The sequence below is a fragment of the Saccoglossus kowalevskii genome, chromosome 14 (genome assembly GCF_978046115.1).
Source record: "Saccoglossus kowalevskii chromosome 14, keSacKowa6.1, whole genome shotgun sequence".
NCBI lineage: Eukaryota > Metazoa > Hemichordata > Enteropneusta > Harrimaniidae > Saccoglossus > Saccoglossus kowalevskii.
Genome location: NC_140654.1, coordinates 1,158,895 through 1,176,577, shown reverse-complemented (window position 1 = coordinate 1,176,577; position 17,683 = coordinate 1,158,895). Strand labels below are relative to the sequence as shown.

Genomic DNA, 17,683 nt, shown 5'->3' with positions numbered 1-17,683 from the left:
GGTAAACTACTCAATACAGAAAGGTGCCACATATAAGACAAGTCCACTAAACCACTCAATCCAGAAAGGTGCTAGATATAAGACAAGCCCAGTCAACTATTCAGTCCAGAAAGGTGCCAGATACAAGACACACCAAGTAAAGCATTTAATCCAGAAAGGTGCTAGATATAAGACAAGCCCAGTAAACCATTTAATCCAGAAAGGTACCAGATATAAGACAAACCCAGTAAACTATTCAGTCCAGAAAGGTGCTAGATACAAGACACACCAAGTAAACCATTCAATCCAGAAATGTGTCAGATATAAGACAAACCCAGTAAACTATTCAATCCAGAAATGTGTCAGATATAAGACAAACCCAGTAAACTATTCAGTCCAGAAAGGTGCTAGATACAAGACACACCAATTTAACCATTCAACCCAGATAGGTGCCAGATAAAAGACAAACCCAGTAAACTATTCAATCCAGAAAGGTGTCAGATATAAGACAAACCCAGTAAACTATTCAATCCAGAAGGGTGCCAGATATAAGACAAACCCAGTAAACTATTCAATCCAGAAAGGTGCCAGATATAAGACAAACCCAGTAAACTATTCAATCCAGAAAGGTGTCAGATATAAAAACAAGCCCAGTAACTATTCAATCCAGAAAGGTTCCAGATGTAAGACACACTAAGTAAAGCATTCAATCCAGAAAGGTGCCAGATATAAAAACAAGCCCAGTAACTATTCAATCCAGAAAGGTGCCAGATGTAAGACACACTAAGTAAAGCATTCAATCCAGAAAGGTGCCAGATATAAAGACAAACCCAGTAAACCACTATCCAGAAAGGTGTCAGATATAAGATAAACCCAGTAAACTATTCAATCCAGAAAGGTGTAAGATATAAGACAAACCCAGTAAACTATTCAATCCAGAAAGGTGCCAGATATAAGACACACCAAGTAAACCATTCATCCAGAAGGGTGCCAGATATAAAAACAAGCCCGGTAACTATTCAATCCAGAAAGGTGCCAGATATAAGACAAACCCAGTAAAGATTCAATCCAGAAAGGTGCCAGATGTAAGACACACTAAGTAAAACCATTCATCCAGAAGGGTGCCAGATATAAAGACAAGCCCAGTAACTATTCAATCCAGAAAGGTGCCAGATATAAGACAAACCCAGTAAACTATTCAATCCAGAAAGGTGTCAGATATAAAGACAAACCCAGTAAACCACTCAATCCAGAAAGGTGTCAGATATAAGATAAACCCAGTAAACTATTCAATCCAGAAAGGTGCCAGATATAAGACAAACCCAGTAAACTATTCAATCCAGAAAGGAGTAAGATATAAGACAAACCCAGTAAACTATTCAATCCAGAAAGGTGTCAGATATAAGACACATCAAGTAAACCATTCATCCAGAAAGGTGCCAGATATAAGACAAACCCAGTAAACTATTCAATCCAGAAAAGTGCCAGATATAAAAACAAGCCCGGTAGCTATTCAATCCAGAAAGGTGCCAGATATAAGACAAACCCAGTAAACTATTCAATCCAGAAAGGTGCCAGAAGTAAGACACACTAAGTAAACCATTCATCCAGAAGGGTGCCAGATATAAAGACAAGCCCAGTAACTATTCAATCCAGAAAGGTGTCAGATATAAGACAAACCAAGTAAACTATTCAATCCAGAAAGGTACTGTATTATATTCAAAATATTTTTCCTTACCTTCCATTAGGACAGAAATGGCATCTCTCAGAATATTCAATGTTGTGAATAAAACAATAAACGAAAATATAAAAGTGCAAATAGGATCGGCTATGGCATACTCCGGCTGTAGAAGAGAACACATTGTATGTATAAAAAGTGAAATGTCGGAGAAGCATGTCTATTTGAAGAAATGCAGTATTGCCTGATTAGCATCACATCCACTCAGCTAAACAACATTTCCAGACAATGTTATATATCTATATATAAATATAAATATACATTTGATGGACGTCCCTAGCACATCCTTTTGATCCTACATAGATTATTACAGTTAACAAAAACCCTCATGAATCACTTGTAATATAAAAATTGTTCCACATACATATCAAAATATTTCTTGCATTGGGTTCAATGGTAAAAAACTATATTGTTATGCTCTGAGTCTCCCAAACTAAATTATATTCATATTACACACATTCTACAATTTTCAGCTACACATGTGAATGTGAATTTTAAAGTATGCACTAACCTTGAAATAAATGATGAAAGCTGCAATTAATACACCTAGACTTTGAAGTAAATCTCCCAATACGTGTATGAATGCTGCACGGACATTTACGTTTTGATGTTCATTGTCTCTTGTCTTGGTACCATTCGATAGTTGATCATTAGTTCCTGGAACATCTAATTCAAGGGCATGATCTCCATAAAAGTGCCCATGATCTCCATGAGAGTGATCATGATCTCCATGGGAGTGATCATGTTTTTTATGATTATGTCCACTTGGTGCCCCTCCATGTGAATGTCCATGAGATGAGAAACTTCCATGTGTGTGTCCATGGCCACAATCATGAAGCGTAAGTCCAATCCTATGACATAATTCAGCAAGTTGTTATTAGTAGCTTGTCATAAACCTCAAAAAATTAGATCTGGCTTCAGTAATCTACTATGGCTTATATTAAATTTATAAACTGTAACCTGAAAAAAGAATCAGCTGGGAACAATTAAATACAGGATAGATAGATAGATGATCAACAGAATTACATACAAAGATCTGGACAGGATATAAGGATTAGAAAGGACAGACAATCTGGACAGGATACGTGGTTTGGAAAAGATAGACAATCTGGACAGGATACATGGTTTGGAAAGGATAGACAATCTGGACAGGATACATGGTTTAGAAATAATAGACAATCTGGACAGGATACATGGTTTGGAAGGGATAAACAATCTGGACAGGATATGTGGTTTGGAAAGGATAGACAATCTGGACAGGATATATGGTTTGGAAGGGATAGACAATCTGGACAGGATACATGGTTTGGAAAGGATAGACAATCTGGACAGGATATATGGAAGGGATAGACAATCTGGACATCATACAAGGTTTGGAAAGGATAGACAATCTGGACAGGATACGTGGTTTGGAAAAGATAGACAATCTGGACAGGATACATGGTTTGGAAAGGATAGACAATCTGGACAGGATACATGGTTTAGAAATAATAGACAATCTGGACAGGATACATGGTTTGGAAGGGATAGACAATCTGGGTAGGATATATGGTTTGGAAGGGATAGACAATCTGGACAGGATATATGGTTTAGAAGGGATAGACAATCTGGACATGATACATGGTTTGGAAGGGATAGACAATCTGGACAGGATATATGGTTTGGAAAGGATAGACAATCTGGACAGGATATATGGTTTGGAAAGGATAAACAAACGACATGATACATGGTTTGGAAGGGATAGACAATCTGGACAGGATATATGGTTTAGAAGGGATAGACAATCTGGACATGATACATGGTTTGGAAGGGATAGACAATCTGGACAGGATATATGGTTTAGAAGGGATAGACAATCTGGACATGATACATGGTTTGGAAGGGATAGACAATCTGGACAGGATATATGGTTTGGAAGGGATAGGCAATCTGGACAGGATATATGGTTTGGAAGGGACAGACAATCTGGACAGGATATATGGTTTGGAAGGGATAGACAATCTGGACAGGATACATGGTTTGGAAGGGATAGACAGTCTGGACAGGATATATGGTTTGGAAGGGATAGACAATCTGGACAGGATATATGAAAGGGATAGACAATCTGGACATGATACATGGTTTGGAAAGGATAGACAATCTGGACAGAATATATGGTTTGGAAGGGATAGACAATCTGGACAAAATACATGGTTTGGAAGGGATAGACAATCTGGACATGATACATGGTTTGGAAAGGATAGACAATCTGGACAGGATATATGGTTTGGAAAGGATAGACAATCTGGACATGATACATGGTTTGGAAGGGATAGACAATCTGGACAGGATACATGGTTTGGAAGGGATAGACAATCTGGACAGGATACATTGTTTGGAAAGGATAGACAATCTGGACAGGATATATGGTTTGGAAAGGATAGACAATCTGGACAGGATACATGATTTGGGAAAGATAGACAATCTGAACAGGATACATGGTTTGGAAGGGGTAGACAATCTGGACAAGATACAGGGTTTGGAAAGGATAGACAATCTGGACAGGATACATGGTTTGGAAAGGATAGACAATCTGGACAGGATATATGGTTTGGAAGGGATAGACAATCTGGACAGGATACATGGTTTGGAAAGGATAGACAATCTGGACAGGATACATGATTTGGGAAGGATAGACAATCTGAACAGGATACATGGTTTGGAAGGGATAGACAATCTGGACAGGATACATGGTTTGGAAAGGATAGACAATCTGGACAGGATACGTGGTTTGGAAGGGATAGACAATCTGGACAGGATATATGGTTTGGAAAGGATAAACAATCTGGACAGGATATATGGTTTGGAAGGGATAGACAATCCGGACAGGATATATGGTTTGGAAAGGATAGACAATCTGGACAGGATACATGGTTTGGAAAGGATAGACAATCTGGACAGGATACATGATTTGGGAAGGATAGACAATCTGAACAGGATACATGGTTTGGAAGGGATAGACAATCTGGACAGGATATATGGTTTGGAAAGGATAGACAATCTGGACAGGATACATGGTTTGGAAAGGATAGACAATCTCGATAGGATACATGGTTTGGAAAGGATAGACAATGTGGACAGGATATATGGTTTGGAAAGAATAGACAATATGGACAGGATATAGGGTTTGGAAGGGATAGACAATTTGGACAGAATATATGGTTTGGAAGGGATAGACAATCTGGACAGGATATAGGGTTTGGAAGGGATAGACAATCTGGACAGAATATATGGTTTGGAAAGGATAGACAATCTGGACAGAATATATGGTTTGGAAGGGATAGACAATCTGGACAGGATACATGGTTTGGAAGGGATAGACAATCTGAACAGGATACATGGTTTGGAAGGGATAGACAATCTGGACAGACTACATGGTTTGGAAGGGATAGACAATCTGGACAGGATACATGGTTTGGAAAGGATAAACAATCTGGACAGGATATATGGTTTGGAAGGGATAGACAATCTGGACAGGATATATGGAAGGGATAGACAATCTGGACAGAATATATGGTTTGGAAGGGATAGACAATCTGGACAAAATACATGGTTTGGAAGGGATAGACAATCTGGACATGATACATGGTTTGGAAAGGATAGACAATCTGGACAGGATATATGGTTTGGAAAGGATAGACAATCTGGACATGGTACATGGTTTGGAGGGGATAGACAATCTGGACAGGATACATGGTTTGGAAGGGATAGACAATCTGGACAGGATACATTGTTTGGAAAAGATAGACAATCTGGACAGGATATATGGTTTGGAAAGGATAGACAATCTGGACAGGATACATGATTTGGGAAGGATAGACAATCTGAACAGGATACATGGTTTGGAAGGGATAGACAATCTGGACAAGATACATGGTTTGGAAAGGATAGACAATCTGGACAGGATATAAGGTTTGGAAAGGATAAACAATCTGGACAGGATATATGGTTTGGAAGGGATAGACAATCTGGACAGGATACATGGTTTGGAAAGGATAGACAATCTGGACAGGATACATGATTTGGGAAGGATAGACAATCTGAACAGGATACATGGTTTGGAAGGGATAGACAATCTGGACAGGATACATGGTTTGGAAGGGATAGACAATCTGGACAGGATATATGGAAGGGATAGACAATCTGGACAGGATACATGGTTTGGAAAGGATAGACAATCTGGACAGGATATAGGGTTTGGAAGGGATAGACAATCTGGACAGAATATATGGTTTGGAAGGGATAGACAATCTGGACAGGATATAGGGTTTGGAAGAGATAGACAATCTGGACAGAATATATGGTTTGGAAAGGATAGACAATCTGGACAGAATATATGGTTTGGAAGGGATAGACAATCTGGGCAGGATACATGGTTTGGAAGGGATAGACAATCTGAACAGGATACATGGTTTGGAAGGGATAGACAATCTGGACAGACTACATAGTTTGGAAGGGATAGACAATCTGGACATGATACATGGTTTGGAAAGGATAGTCAATCTGGACAGGATATATGGTTTGGAAAGGATATACAATCTGGACATAATGCATGGTTTGGAAGGGATAGACAATCTGGACAGGATACATGGTTTGGAAGGGATAGACAATCTGGACAGGATACATGGTTTGGAAAGGATAAACAATCTGGACAGGATATGTGGTTTGGAAAGGATAGACAATCTGGACAGGATACATGATTTGGGAAGGATAGACAATCTGAACAGGACACATGGTTTGGAAAGGATAGACAATCTGGACAGGATATATGGTTTGGAAAGGATAGACAATCTGGACAGGATATATGGAAGGGATAGACAATCTGGACATGATACATGGTTTGGAAAGGATAGACAATCTGGACAGAATATATGGTTTGGAAGGGATAGACAATCTGGACAAAATACATGGTTTGGAAGGGATAGACAATCTGGACATGATACATGGTTTGGAAAGGATAGACAATCTGGACAGGATACATGGTTTGGAAAGGATAAACAATCTGGACAGGATATGTGGTTTGGAAAGGATAGACAATCTGGACAGGATACATGATTTGGGAAGGATAGACAATCTGAACAGGACACATGGTTTGGAAAGGATAGACAATCTGGACAGGATATATGGTTTGGAAGGGATAGACAATCTGGACAGGATATATGGAAGGGATAGACAATCTGGACATGATACATGGTTTGGAAAGGATAGACAATCTGGACAGAATATATGGTTTGGAAGGGATAGACAATCTGGACAAAATACATGGTTTGGAAGGGATAGACAATCTGGACATGATACATGGTTTGGAAAGGATAGACAATCTGGACAGGATATATGGTTTGGAAAGGATAGACAATCTGGACATGATACATGGTTTGGAAGGGATAGACAATCTGGACAGGATACATGGTTTGGAAGGGATAGACAATCTGGACAGGATACATTGTTTGGAAAGGATAGGCAATCTGGACAGGATATATGGTTTGGAAAGGATAGACAATCTGGACAGGATACATGATTTGGGAAGGATAGACAATCTGAACAGGATACATGGTTTGGAAGGGATAGACAATCTGGACAAGATACATGGTTTGGAAAGGATAGACAATCTGGACAGGATACATGGTTTGGAAAGGATAGACAATCTGGACAGGATATATGGTTTGGAAGGGATAGACAATCTGGACAGGATACATGGTTTGGAAAGGATAGACAATCTGGACAGGATACATGATTTGGGAAGGATAGACAATCTGAACAGGATACATGGTTTGGAAGGGATAGACAATCTGGACAGGATACATGGTTTGGAAAGGATAGACAATCTGGACAGGATACGTGGTTTGGAAGGGATAGACAATCTGGACAGGATATATGGTTTGGAAAGGATAAACAATCTGGACAGGATATATGGTTTGGAAGGGATAGACAATCTGGACAGGATATATGGAAGGGATAGACAATCTGGACAGGATACATGGTTTGGAAAGGATAGACAATCTGGACAGGATACATGATTTGGGAAGGATAGACAATCTGGACAAAATACATGGTTTGGAAGGGATAGACAATCTGGACATGATACATTGTTTGGAAAGGATAGACAACCTGGACAGGATACATGATTTGGGAAGGATAGACAATCTGAACAGGATACATGGTTTGGAAGGGATAGACAATCTGGACAAGATACATGGTTTGGAAAGGATAGACAATCTGGACAGGATACATGGTTTGGAAAGGATAGACAATCTGGACAGGATATATGGTTTGGAAGGGATAGACAATCTGGACAGGATACATGGTTTGGAAAGGATAGACAATCTGGACAGGATACATGATTTGGGAAGGATAGACAATCTGAACAGGATACATGGTTTGGAAGGGATAGACAATCTGGACAAGATACATGGTTTGGAAAGGATAGACAATCTGGACAGGATACATGGTTTGGAAAGGATAGACAATCTGGACAGGATATATGGTTTGGAAGGGATAGACAATCTGGACAGGATACATGGTTTGGAAAGGATAGACAATCTGGACAGGATGCATGATTTGGGAAGGATAGACAATCTGAACAGGATACATGGTTTGGAAGGGATAGACAATCTGGACAGGATACATGGTTTGGAAAGGATAGACAATCTGGACAGGATACGTGGTTTGGAAGGGATAGACAATCTGGACAGGATATATGGTTTGGAAAGGATAAACAATCTGGACAGGATATATGGTTTGGAAGGGATAGACAATCTGGACAGGATATATGGAAGGGATAGACAATCTGGACAGGATACATGGTTTGGAAAGGATAGACAATCTGGACAGGATACATGATTTGGAAAGGATAGACAATCTGAACAGGATACATGATTTGGAAGGGATAGACAATCTGGACAGGATACATGGTTTGGAAAGGATAGACAATCTCGACAGGATACGTGGTTTGGAAAGGATAGACAATGTGGACAGGATATATGGTTAGGAAAGGATAGACAATCTGGACAGGATATAGGGTTTGGAAGGGATAGACAATCTGGACAGAATATATGGTTTGGAAGGGATAGACAATCTGGACAGGATATAGGGTTTGGAAGGGATAGACAATCTGGACAGAATATATGGTTTGGAAAGGATAGAAAATCTGGACAGAATATATGGTTTGGAAGGGATAGACAATCTGGACAGGATACATGGTTTGGAAGGGATAGACAATCTGAACAGGATACACGGTTTGGAAGGGATAGACAATCTGGACAGACTACATGGTTTGGAAGGGATAGACAATCTGGACATGATACATGGTTTGGAAAGGATAGTCAATCTGGACAGGATATATGGTTTGGAAAGGATAGACAATCTGGACATGATACATGGTTTGGAAAGGATAGACAATCTGGACAGGATATATGGTTTGGAAAGGATAGACAATCTGGACATAATGCATGGTTTGGAAGGGATAGACAATCTGGACAGGATACATGGTTTGGAAGGGATAGACAATCTGGACAGTATACATGGTTTGGAAAGGATAAACAATCTGGACAGGATATATGGTTTGGAAGGGATAGACAATCTGGACAGGATATATGGAAGGGATAGACAATCTGGACATGATACATGGTTTGGAAAGAATAGACAATCTGGACAGAATATATGGTTTGGAAGGGATAGACAATCTGGACAAAATACATGGTTTGGAAGGGATAGACAATCTGGACATGATACATGGTTTGGAAAGGAGAGACAATCTGGACAGGATATATGGTTTGGAAAGGATAGACAATCTGGACAGGATACATGGTTTGGAAAGGATAGACAATCTGGACAGGATATATGGTTTGGAAAGGATAGACAATCTGGACAGGATACATGATTTGGGAAGGATAGACAATCTGAACAGGATACATGGTTTGGAAGGGATAGACAATCTGGACAAGATACATGGTTTGGAAAGGATAGACAATCTGGACAGGATACATGGTTTGGAAAGGATAGACAATCTGGACAGGATATATGGTTTGGAAGGGATAGACAATCTGGACAGGATACATGGTTTGGAAAGGATAGACAATCTGGACAGGATACATGATTTGGGAAGGATAGACAATCTGGACAGGATACATGGTTTGGAAAGGATAGACAATCTGGACAGGATACATGATTTGGGAAGGATAGACAATCTGAACAGGATACATGGTTTGGAAGGGATAGACAATCTGGACAGGATACATGGTTTGGAAAGGAGAGACAATCTGGACAGGATACGTGGTTTGAAAGGGATATACAATCTGGACAGGATATATGGTTTGGAAAGGATAAACAATCTGGACAGGATATATGGTTTGGAAGGGATAGACAATCTGGACAGGATACATGGTTTGGAAAGGATAGACAATCTGGACAGGATACATGATTTGGGAAGGATAGACAATCTGAACAGGATACATGGTTTGGAAGGGATAGACAATCTGGACAGGATACATGGTTTGGAAGGGATAGACAATCTGGACAGGATATATGGAAGGGATAGACAATCTGGACAAGATACATGGTTTGGAAAGGATAGACAATCTGGACAGGATATATGGTTTGGAAGGGATAGACAATCTGGACAGGATACATGGTTTGGAAAAGATAGTCAATCTGGACAGGATATATGGTTTGGAAAGGATATACAATCTGGACATAATGCATGGTTTGGAAGGGATAGACAATCTGGACAGAATATATGGTTTGGAAGGGATAGACAATCTGGACAGGATACATGGTTTGGAAGGGATAGACAATCTGGACAGGATACATTGTTTGGAAAGGATAGACAATCTGGACAGGATATATGGTTTGGAAAGGATAGACAATCTGGACAGTATACATGATTTGGGAAGGATAGACAATCTGAACAGGATACATGGTTTGGAAGGGATAGACAATCTGGACAAGATACATGGTTTGGAAAGGATAGACAATCTGGACAGGATACATGGTTTGGAAAGGATAGACAATCTGGACAGGATATATGGTTTGGAAGGGATAGACAATCTGGACAGGATACATGGTTTGGAAAGGATAGACAATCTGGACAGGATACATGATTTGGGAAGGATAGACAATCTGAACAGGATACATGGTTTGGAAGGGATAGACAATCTGGACAGGATACATGGTTTGGAAAGGATAGACAATCTGGACAGGATACGTGGTTTGGAAGGGATAGACAATCTGGACAGGATATATGGTTTGGAAAGGATAAACAATCTAGACAGGATATATGGTTTGGAAGGGATAGACAATCTGGACAGGATATATGGTTTGGAAGGGATAGACAATCTGAACAGGATACACGGTTTGGAAGGGATAGACAATCTGGACAGACTACATGGTTTGGAAGGGATAGACAATCTGGACATGATACATGGTTTGGAAAGGATAGTCAATCTGGACAGGATATATGGTTTGGAAAGGATAGACAATCTGGACATGATACATGGTTTGGAAAGGATAGACAATCTGGACAGGATATATGGTTTGGAAAGGATAGACAATCTGGACATAATGCATGGTTTGGAAGGGATAGACAATCTGGACAGGATACATGGTTTGGAAGGGATAGACAATCTGGACAGTATACATGGTTTGGAAAGGATAAACAATCTGGACAGGATATATGGTTTGGAAGGGATAGACAATCTGGACAGGATATATGGAAGGGATAGACAATCTGGACATGATACATGGTTTGGAAAGAATAGACAATCTGGACAGAATATATGGTTTGGAAGGGATAGACAATCTGGACAAAATACATGGTTTGGAAGGGATAGACAATCTGGACATGATACATGGTTTGGAAAGGAGAGACAATCTGGACAGGATATATGGTTTGGAAAGGATAGACAATCTGGACAGGATACATGGTTTGGAAAGGATAGACAATCTGGACAGGATATATGGTTTGGAAAGGATAGACAATCTGGACAGGATACATGATTTGGGAAGGATAGACAATCTGAACAGGATACATGGTTTGGAAGGGATAGACAATCTGGACAAGATACATGGTTTGGAAAGGATAGACAATCTGGACAGGATACATGGTTTGGAAAGGATAGACAATCTGGACAGGATATATGGTTTGGAAGGGATAGACAATCTGGACAGGATACATGGTTTGGAAAGGATAGACAATCTGGACAGGATACATGATTTGGGAAGGATAGACAATCTGGACAGGATACATGGTTTGGAAAGGATAGACAATCTGGACAGGATACATGATTTGGGAAGGATAGACAATCTGAACAGGATACATGGTTTGGAAGGGATAGACAATCTGGACAGGATACATGGTTTGGAAAGGAGAGACAATCTGGACAGGATACATGGTTTGGAAGGGATAGACAATCTGGACAGGATATATGGTTTGGAAAGGATAAACAATCTGGACAGGATATATGGTTTGGAAGGGATAGACAATCTGGACAGGATACATGGTTTGGAAAGGATAGACAATCTGGACAGGATACATGATTTGGGAAGGATAGACAATCTGAACAGGATACATGGTTTGGAAGGGATAGACAATCTGGACAGGATACATGGTTTGGAAGGGATAGACAATCTGGACAGGATATATGGAAGGGATAGACAATCTGGACAGGATACATGGTTTGGAAAGGATAGACAATCTGGACAGGATATATGGTTTGGAAGGGATAGACAATCTGGACAGGATACATGGTTTGGAAAAGATAGTCAATCTGGACAGGATATATGGTTTGGAAAGGATATACAATCTGGACATAATGCATGGTTTGGAAGGGATAGACAATCTGGACAGAATATATGGTTTGGAAGGGATAGACAATCTGGACAGGATACATGGTTTGGAAGGGATAGACAATCTGGACAGGATACATTGTTTGGAAAGGATAGACAATCTGGACAGGATATATGGTTTGGAAAGGATAGACAATCTGGACAGTATACATGATTTGGGAAGGATAGACAATCTGAACAGGATACATGGTTTGGAAGGGATAGACAATCTGGACAAGATACATGGTTTGGAAAGGATAGACAATCTGGACAGGATACATGGTTTGGAAAGGATAGACAATCTGGACAGGATATATGGTTTGGAAGGGATAGACAATCTGGACAGGATACATGGTTTGGAAAGGATAGACAATCTGGACAGGATACATGATTTGGGAAGGATAGACAATCTGAACAGGATACATGGTTTGGAAGGGATAGACAATCTGGACAGGATACATGGTTTGGAAAGGATAGACAATCTGGACAGGTTACGTGGTTTGGAAGGGATAGACAATCTGGACAGGATATATGGTTTGGAAAGGATAAACAATCTGGACAGGATATATGGTTTGGAAGGGATAGACAATCTGGACAGGATATATGGAAGGGATAGACAATCTGGACAGGATACATGGTTTGGAAAGGATAGACAATCTGGACAGGATACATGATTTGGGAAGGATAGACAATCTGAACAGGATACATGGTTTGGAAGGGATAGACAATCTGGACAGGATATGTGGTTTGGAAAGGACAGACAGTCTGGACAGGATACATGATTTGGGAAGGATAGAAAATCTGAACAGGATACATGGTTTGGAAAGGATAGACAATCTGGACAGGATATATGGTTTGGAAAGGATAGACAATCTGGACAGGATACATGGTTTGGAAGGGATAGACAATCTGGACAGGATACATGGTTTGGAAAGGATAGACAATCTGGACAGGATATAGGGCTTGGAAATGATAGACAATCTGGACAGGATATATGGTTTGGAAAGGGTAAACAATCTGGACAGGATATATGGTTTGGAAGGGATAGACAATCTGGACAGGATACATGGTTTGGAAAGGATGGACAATCTGGACAGGATACATGGTTTGGAAAGGATAGACAATCTGGACAAAATACATGGTTTGGAAGGGATAGACAATCTGGACATGATACATTGTTTGGAAAGGATAGACAATCTGGACAGGATATATGGTTTGGAAAGGATAGACAATCTGGACAGGATACATGATTTGGGAAGGATAGACAATCTGAACAGGATACATGGTTTGGAAGGGATAGACAATCTGGACAAGATACCTGGTTTGGAAAGGATAGACAATCTGGACAGGATACATGGTTTGGAAAGGATAGACAATCTGGACAGGATATATGGTTTGGAAGGGATAGACAATCTGGACAGGATACATGGTTTGCAAAGGATAGACAATCTGGACAGGATACATGATTTGGGAAGGATAGACAATCTGAACAGGATACATGGTTTGGAAGGGATAGACAATCTGGACAGGATACATGGTTTGGAAAGGATAGACAATCTGGACAGGATACGTGGTTTGGAAGGGATAGACAATCTGGACAGGATATATGGTTTGGAAAGGATAAACAATCTGGACAGGATATATGGTTTGGAAGGGATAGACAATCTGGACAGGATATATGGAAGGGATAGACAATCTGGACAGGATACATGGTTTGGAAAGGATAGACAATCTGGACAGGATACATGATTTGGAAAGGATAGACAATCTGAACAGGATACATGATTTGGAAGGGATAGACAATCTGGACAGGATACATGGTTTGGAAAGGATAGACAATCTCGACAGGATACATGGTTTGGAAAGGATAGACAATGTGGACAGGATATATGGTTAGGAAAGGATAGACAATCTGGACAGGATATAGGGTTTGGAAGGGATAGACAATCTGGACAGAATATATGGTTTGGAAGGGATAGACAATCTGGACAGGATATAGGGTTTGGAAGGGATAGACAATCTGGACAGAATATATGGTTTGGAAAGGATAGAAAATCTGGACAGAATATATGGTTTGGAAGGGATAGACAATCTGGACAGGATACATGGTTTGGAAGGGATAGACAATCTGAACAGGATACACGGTTTGGAAGGGATAGACAATCTGGACAGACTACATGGTTTGGAAGGGATAGACAATCTGGACATGATACATGGTTTGGAAAGGATAGTCAATCTGGACAGGATATATGGTTTGGAAAGGATAGACAATCTGGACATGATACATGGTTTGGAAAGGATAGACAATCTGGACAGGATATATGGTTTGGAAAGGATAGACAATCTGGACATAATGCATGGTTTGGAAGGGATAGACAATCTGGACAGGATACATGGTTTGGAAGGGATAGACAATCTGGACAGTATACATGGTTTGGAAAGGATAAACAATCTGGACAGGATATATGGTTTGGAAGGGATAGACAATCTGGACAGGATATATGGAAGGGATAGACAATCTGGACATGATACATGGTTTGGAAAGAATAGACAATCTGGACAGAATATATGGTTTGGAAGGGATAGACAATCTGGACAAAATACATGGTTTGGAAGGGATAGACAATCTGGACATGATACATGGTTTGGAAAGGAGAGACACTCTGGACAGGATATATGGTTTGGAAAGGATAGACAATCTGGACAGGATACATGGTTTGGAAAGGATAGACAATCTGGACAGGATATATGGTTTGGAAAGGATAGACAATCTGGACAGGATACATGATTTGGGAAGGATAGACAATCTGAACAGGATACATGGTTTGGAAGGGATAGACAATCTGGACAAGATACATGGTTTGGAAAGGATAGACAATCTGGACAGGATACATGGTTTGGAAAGGATAGACAATCTGGACAGGATATATGGTTTGGAAGGGATAGACAATCTGGACAGGATACATGGTTTGGAAAGGATAGACAATCTGGACAGGATACATGATTTGGGAAGGATAGACAATCTGGACAGGATACATGGTTTGGAAAGGATAGACAATCTGGACAGGATACATGATTTGGGAAGGATAGACAATCTGAACAGGATACATGGTTTGGAAGGGATAGACAATCTGGACAGGATACGTGGTTTGGAAGGGATAGACAATCTGGACAGGATATATGGTTTGGAAAGGATAGACAATCTGGACAGGATATTGGGTTTGGAAGGGATAGACAATCTGGACAAGATACATGGTTTGGAAAGGATAGACAATCTGGACAGGATATATGGTTTGGAAGGGATAGACAATCTGGACAGGATACATGATTTGGGAAGGATAGACAATCTGAACAGGATACACGGTTTGGAATGGATAGACAATCTGGACAAGATACATGGTTTGGAAAGGATAGACAATCTGGACAGGATACATGGTTTGGAAAGGATAGACAATCTGGATAGGATACATGATATGGGAAGGATAGACAATCTGAACAGGATACATGGTTTGGAAGGGATAGACAATCTGGACAGGATACATGGTTTGGAAAGGATAGACAATCTGGACAGGATATAGGGCTTGGAAGGGATAGACAATCTGGACAGGATATATGGTTTGGAAGGGGTAAACAATCTGGACAGGATATATGGTTTGGAAGGGATAGACAATCTGGACAGGATACATGGTTTGGAAAGGATGGACACTCTGGACAGGATACATGGTTTGGAACGGATAGACAATCTGGACAGGATACGTGGTTTGGAAAGGATAGACAATCTGGACAGGATACGTGGTTTAGAAGGGATAGACAATCTGGACAGAATATATGGTTTGGAAGGCATAGACAATCTGGACAGGATATATGGTTTGGAAGGGGTAAACAATCTGGACAGGATATATGGTTTGGAAGGGATAGACAATCTGGACAGGATACATGGTTTGGAAAGGATGGACAATCTGGACAGGATACATGGTTTGGAAAGGATAGACAATCTGGACAGGATACGTGGTTTGGAAAGGATAGACAATCTGGACAGGATACATGGTTTGGAAAGGATAGACAATCTGGACAGGATATATGGTTTGGAAGGGATAGACAATCTGGACAGGATACATGGTTTGGAAAGGATCGACAATCTGGACAGGATACATGATTTGGGAAGGATAGACAATCTGAACAGGATACATGGTTTGGAAGGGATAGACAATCTGGACAGGATACATGGTTTGGAAAGGAGAGACAATCTGGACAGGATACGTGGTTTGGAAGGGATAGACAATCTGGACAGGATATATGGTTTGGAAAGGATAAACAATCTGGACAGGATATATGGTTTGGAAGGGATAGACAATCTGGACAGAATATATGGAAGGGATAGACAATCTGGACAGGATAGACAATCTGAACAGGATACATGGTTTGGAAGGTATAGACAATCTGGACAGGATATATGGTTTGGAAAGGATAGACAATCTGGACAGGATACATGGTTTGGAAAGGACAGACAATCTCGACAGGATACGTGGTTTGGAAAGGATAGACAATCTGGACAGGATATATGGTTTGGAAAGGATAGACAATCTGGACAGGATATAGGGTTTGGAAGGGATAGACAATCTGGACAGAATATATGGTTTGGAAAGGATAGACAATCTGGACAGAATATATGGTTTGGAAGGGATAGACAATCTGGACAGGATACATGGTTTGGAAGGGATAGACAATCTGAACAGGATACATGGTTTGGAAGGGATAGACAATCTGGACAGACTACATGGTTTGGAAGGGATAGACAATCTGGACATGATACATGGTTTGGAAAGGATAGTCAATCTGGACAGGATACATGGTTTGGAAAGGATAGACAATCTGGACAGGATACGTGGTTTGGAAAGGATAGACAATCTGGACAGGATACGTGGTTTGGAAGGGATAGACAATCTGGACAGAATATATGGTTTGGAAGGCAAAGACAATCTGGACAGGATATATGGTTTGGAAGGGGTAAACAATCTGGACAGGATATATGGTTTGGAAGGGATAGACAATCTGGACAGGATACATGGTTTGGAAAGGATGGACAATCTGGACAGGATACATGGT

General features: G+C 40.3%; 1 protein-coding gene across 1 annotated transcript in view; it reads right to left on the bottom strand.

Moving 5' to 3' along the window:
- Positions 1-17,683, bottom strand: part of LOC102804319 (proton-coupled zinc antiporter SLC30A2-like) — a 238,541-nt gene that overhangs the window by 2,857 nt on the left and 218,001 nt on the right. Inside the window, exons 6-7 of the mRNA XM_085507759.1 lie at positions 2,229-2,568; positions 1,718-1,823 (exon numbers count right to left, since the gene is read on the bottom strand). Coding sequence (XP_085363885.1) covers positions 1,718-1,823; positions 2,229-2,568 — 446 coding nt within the window. The remainder of the gene's footprint in view (positions 1-1,717; positions 1,824-2,228; positions 2,569-17,683) is intronic.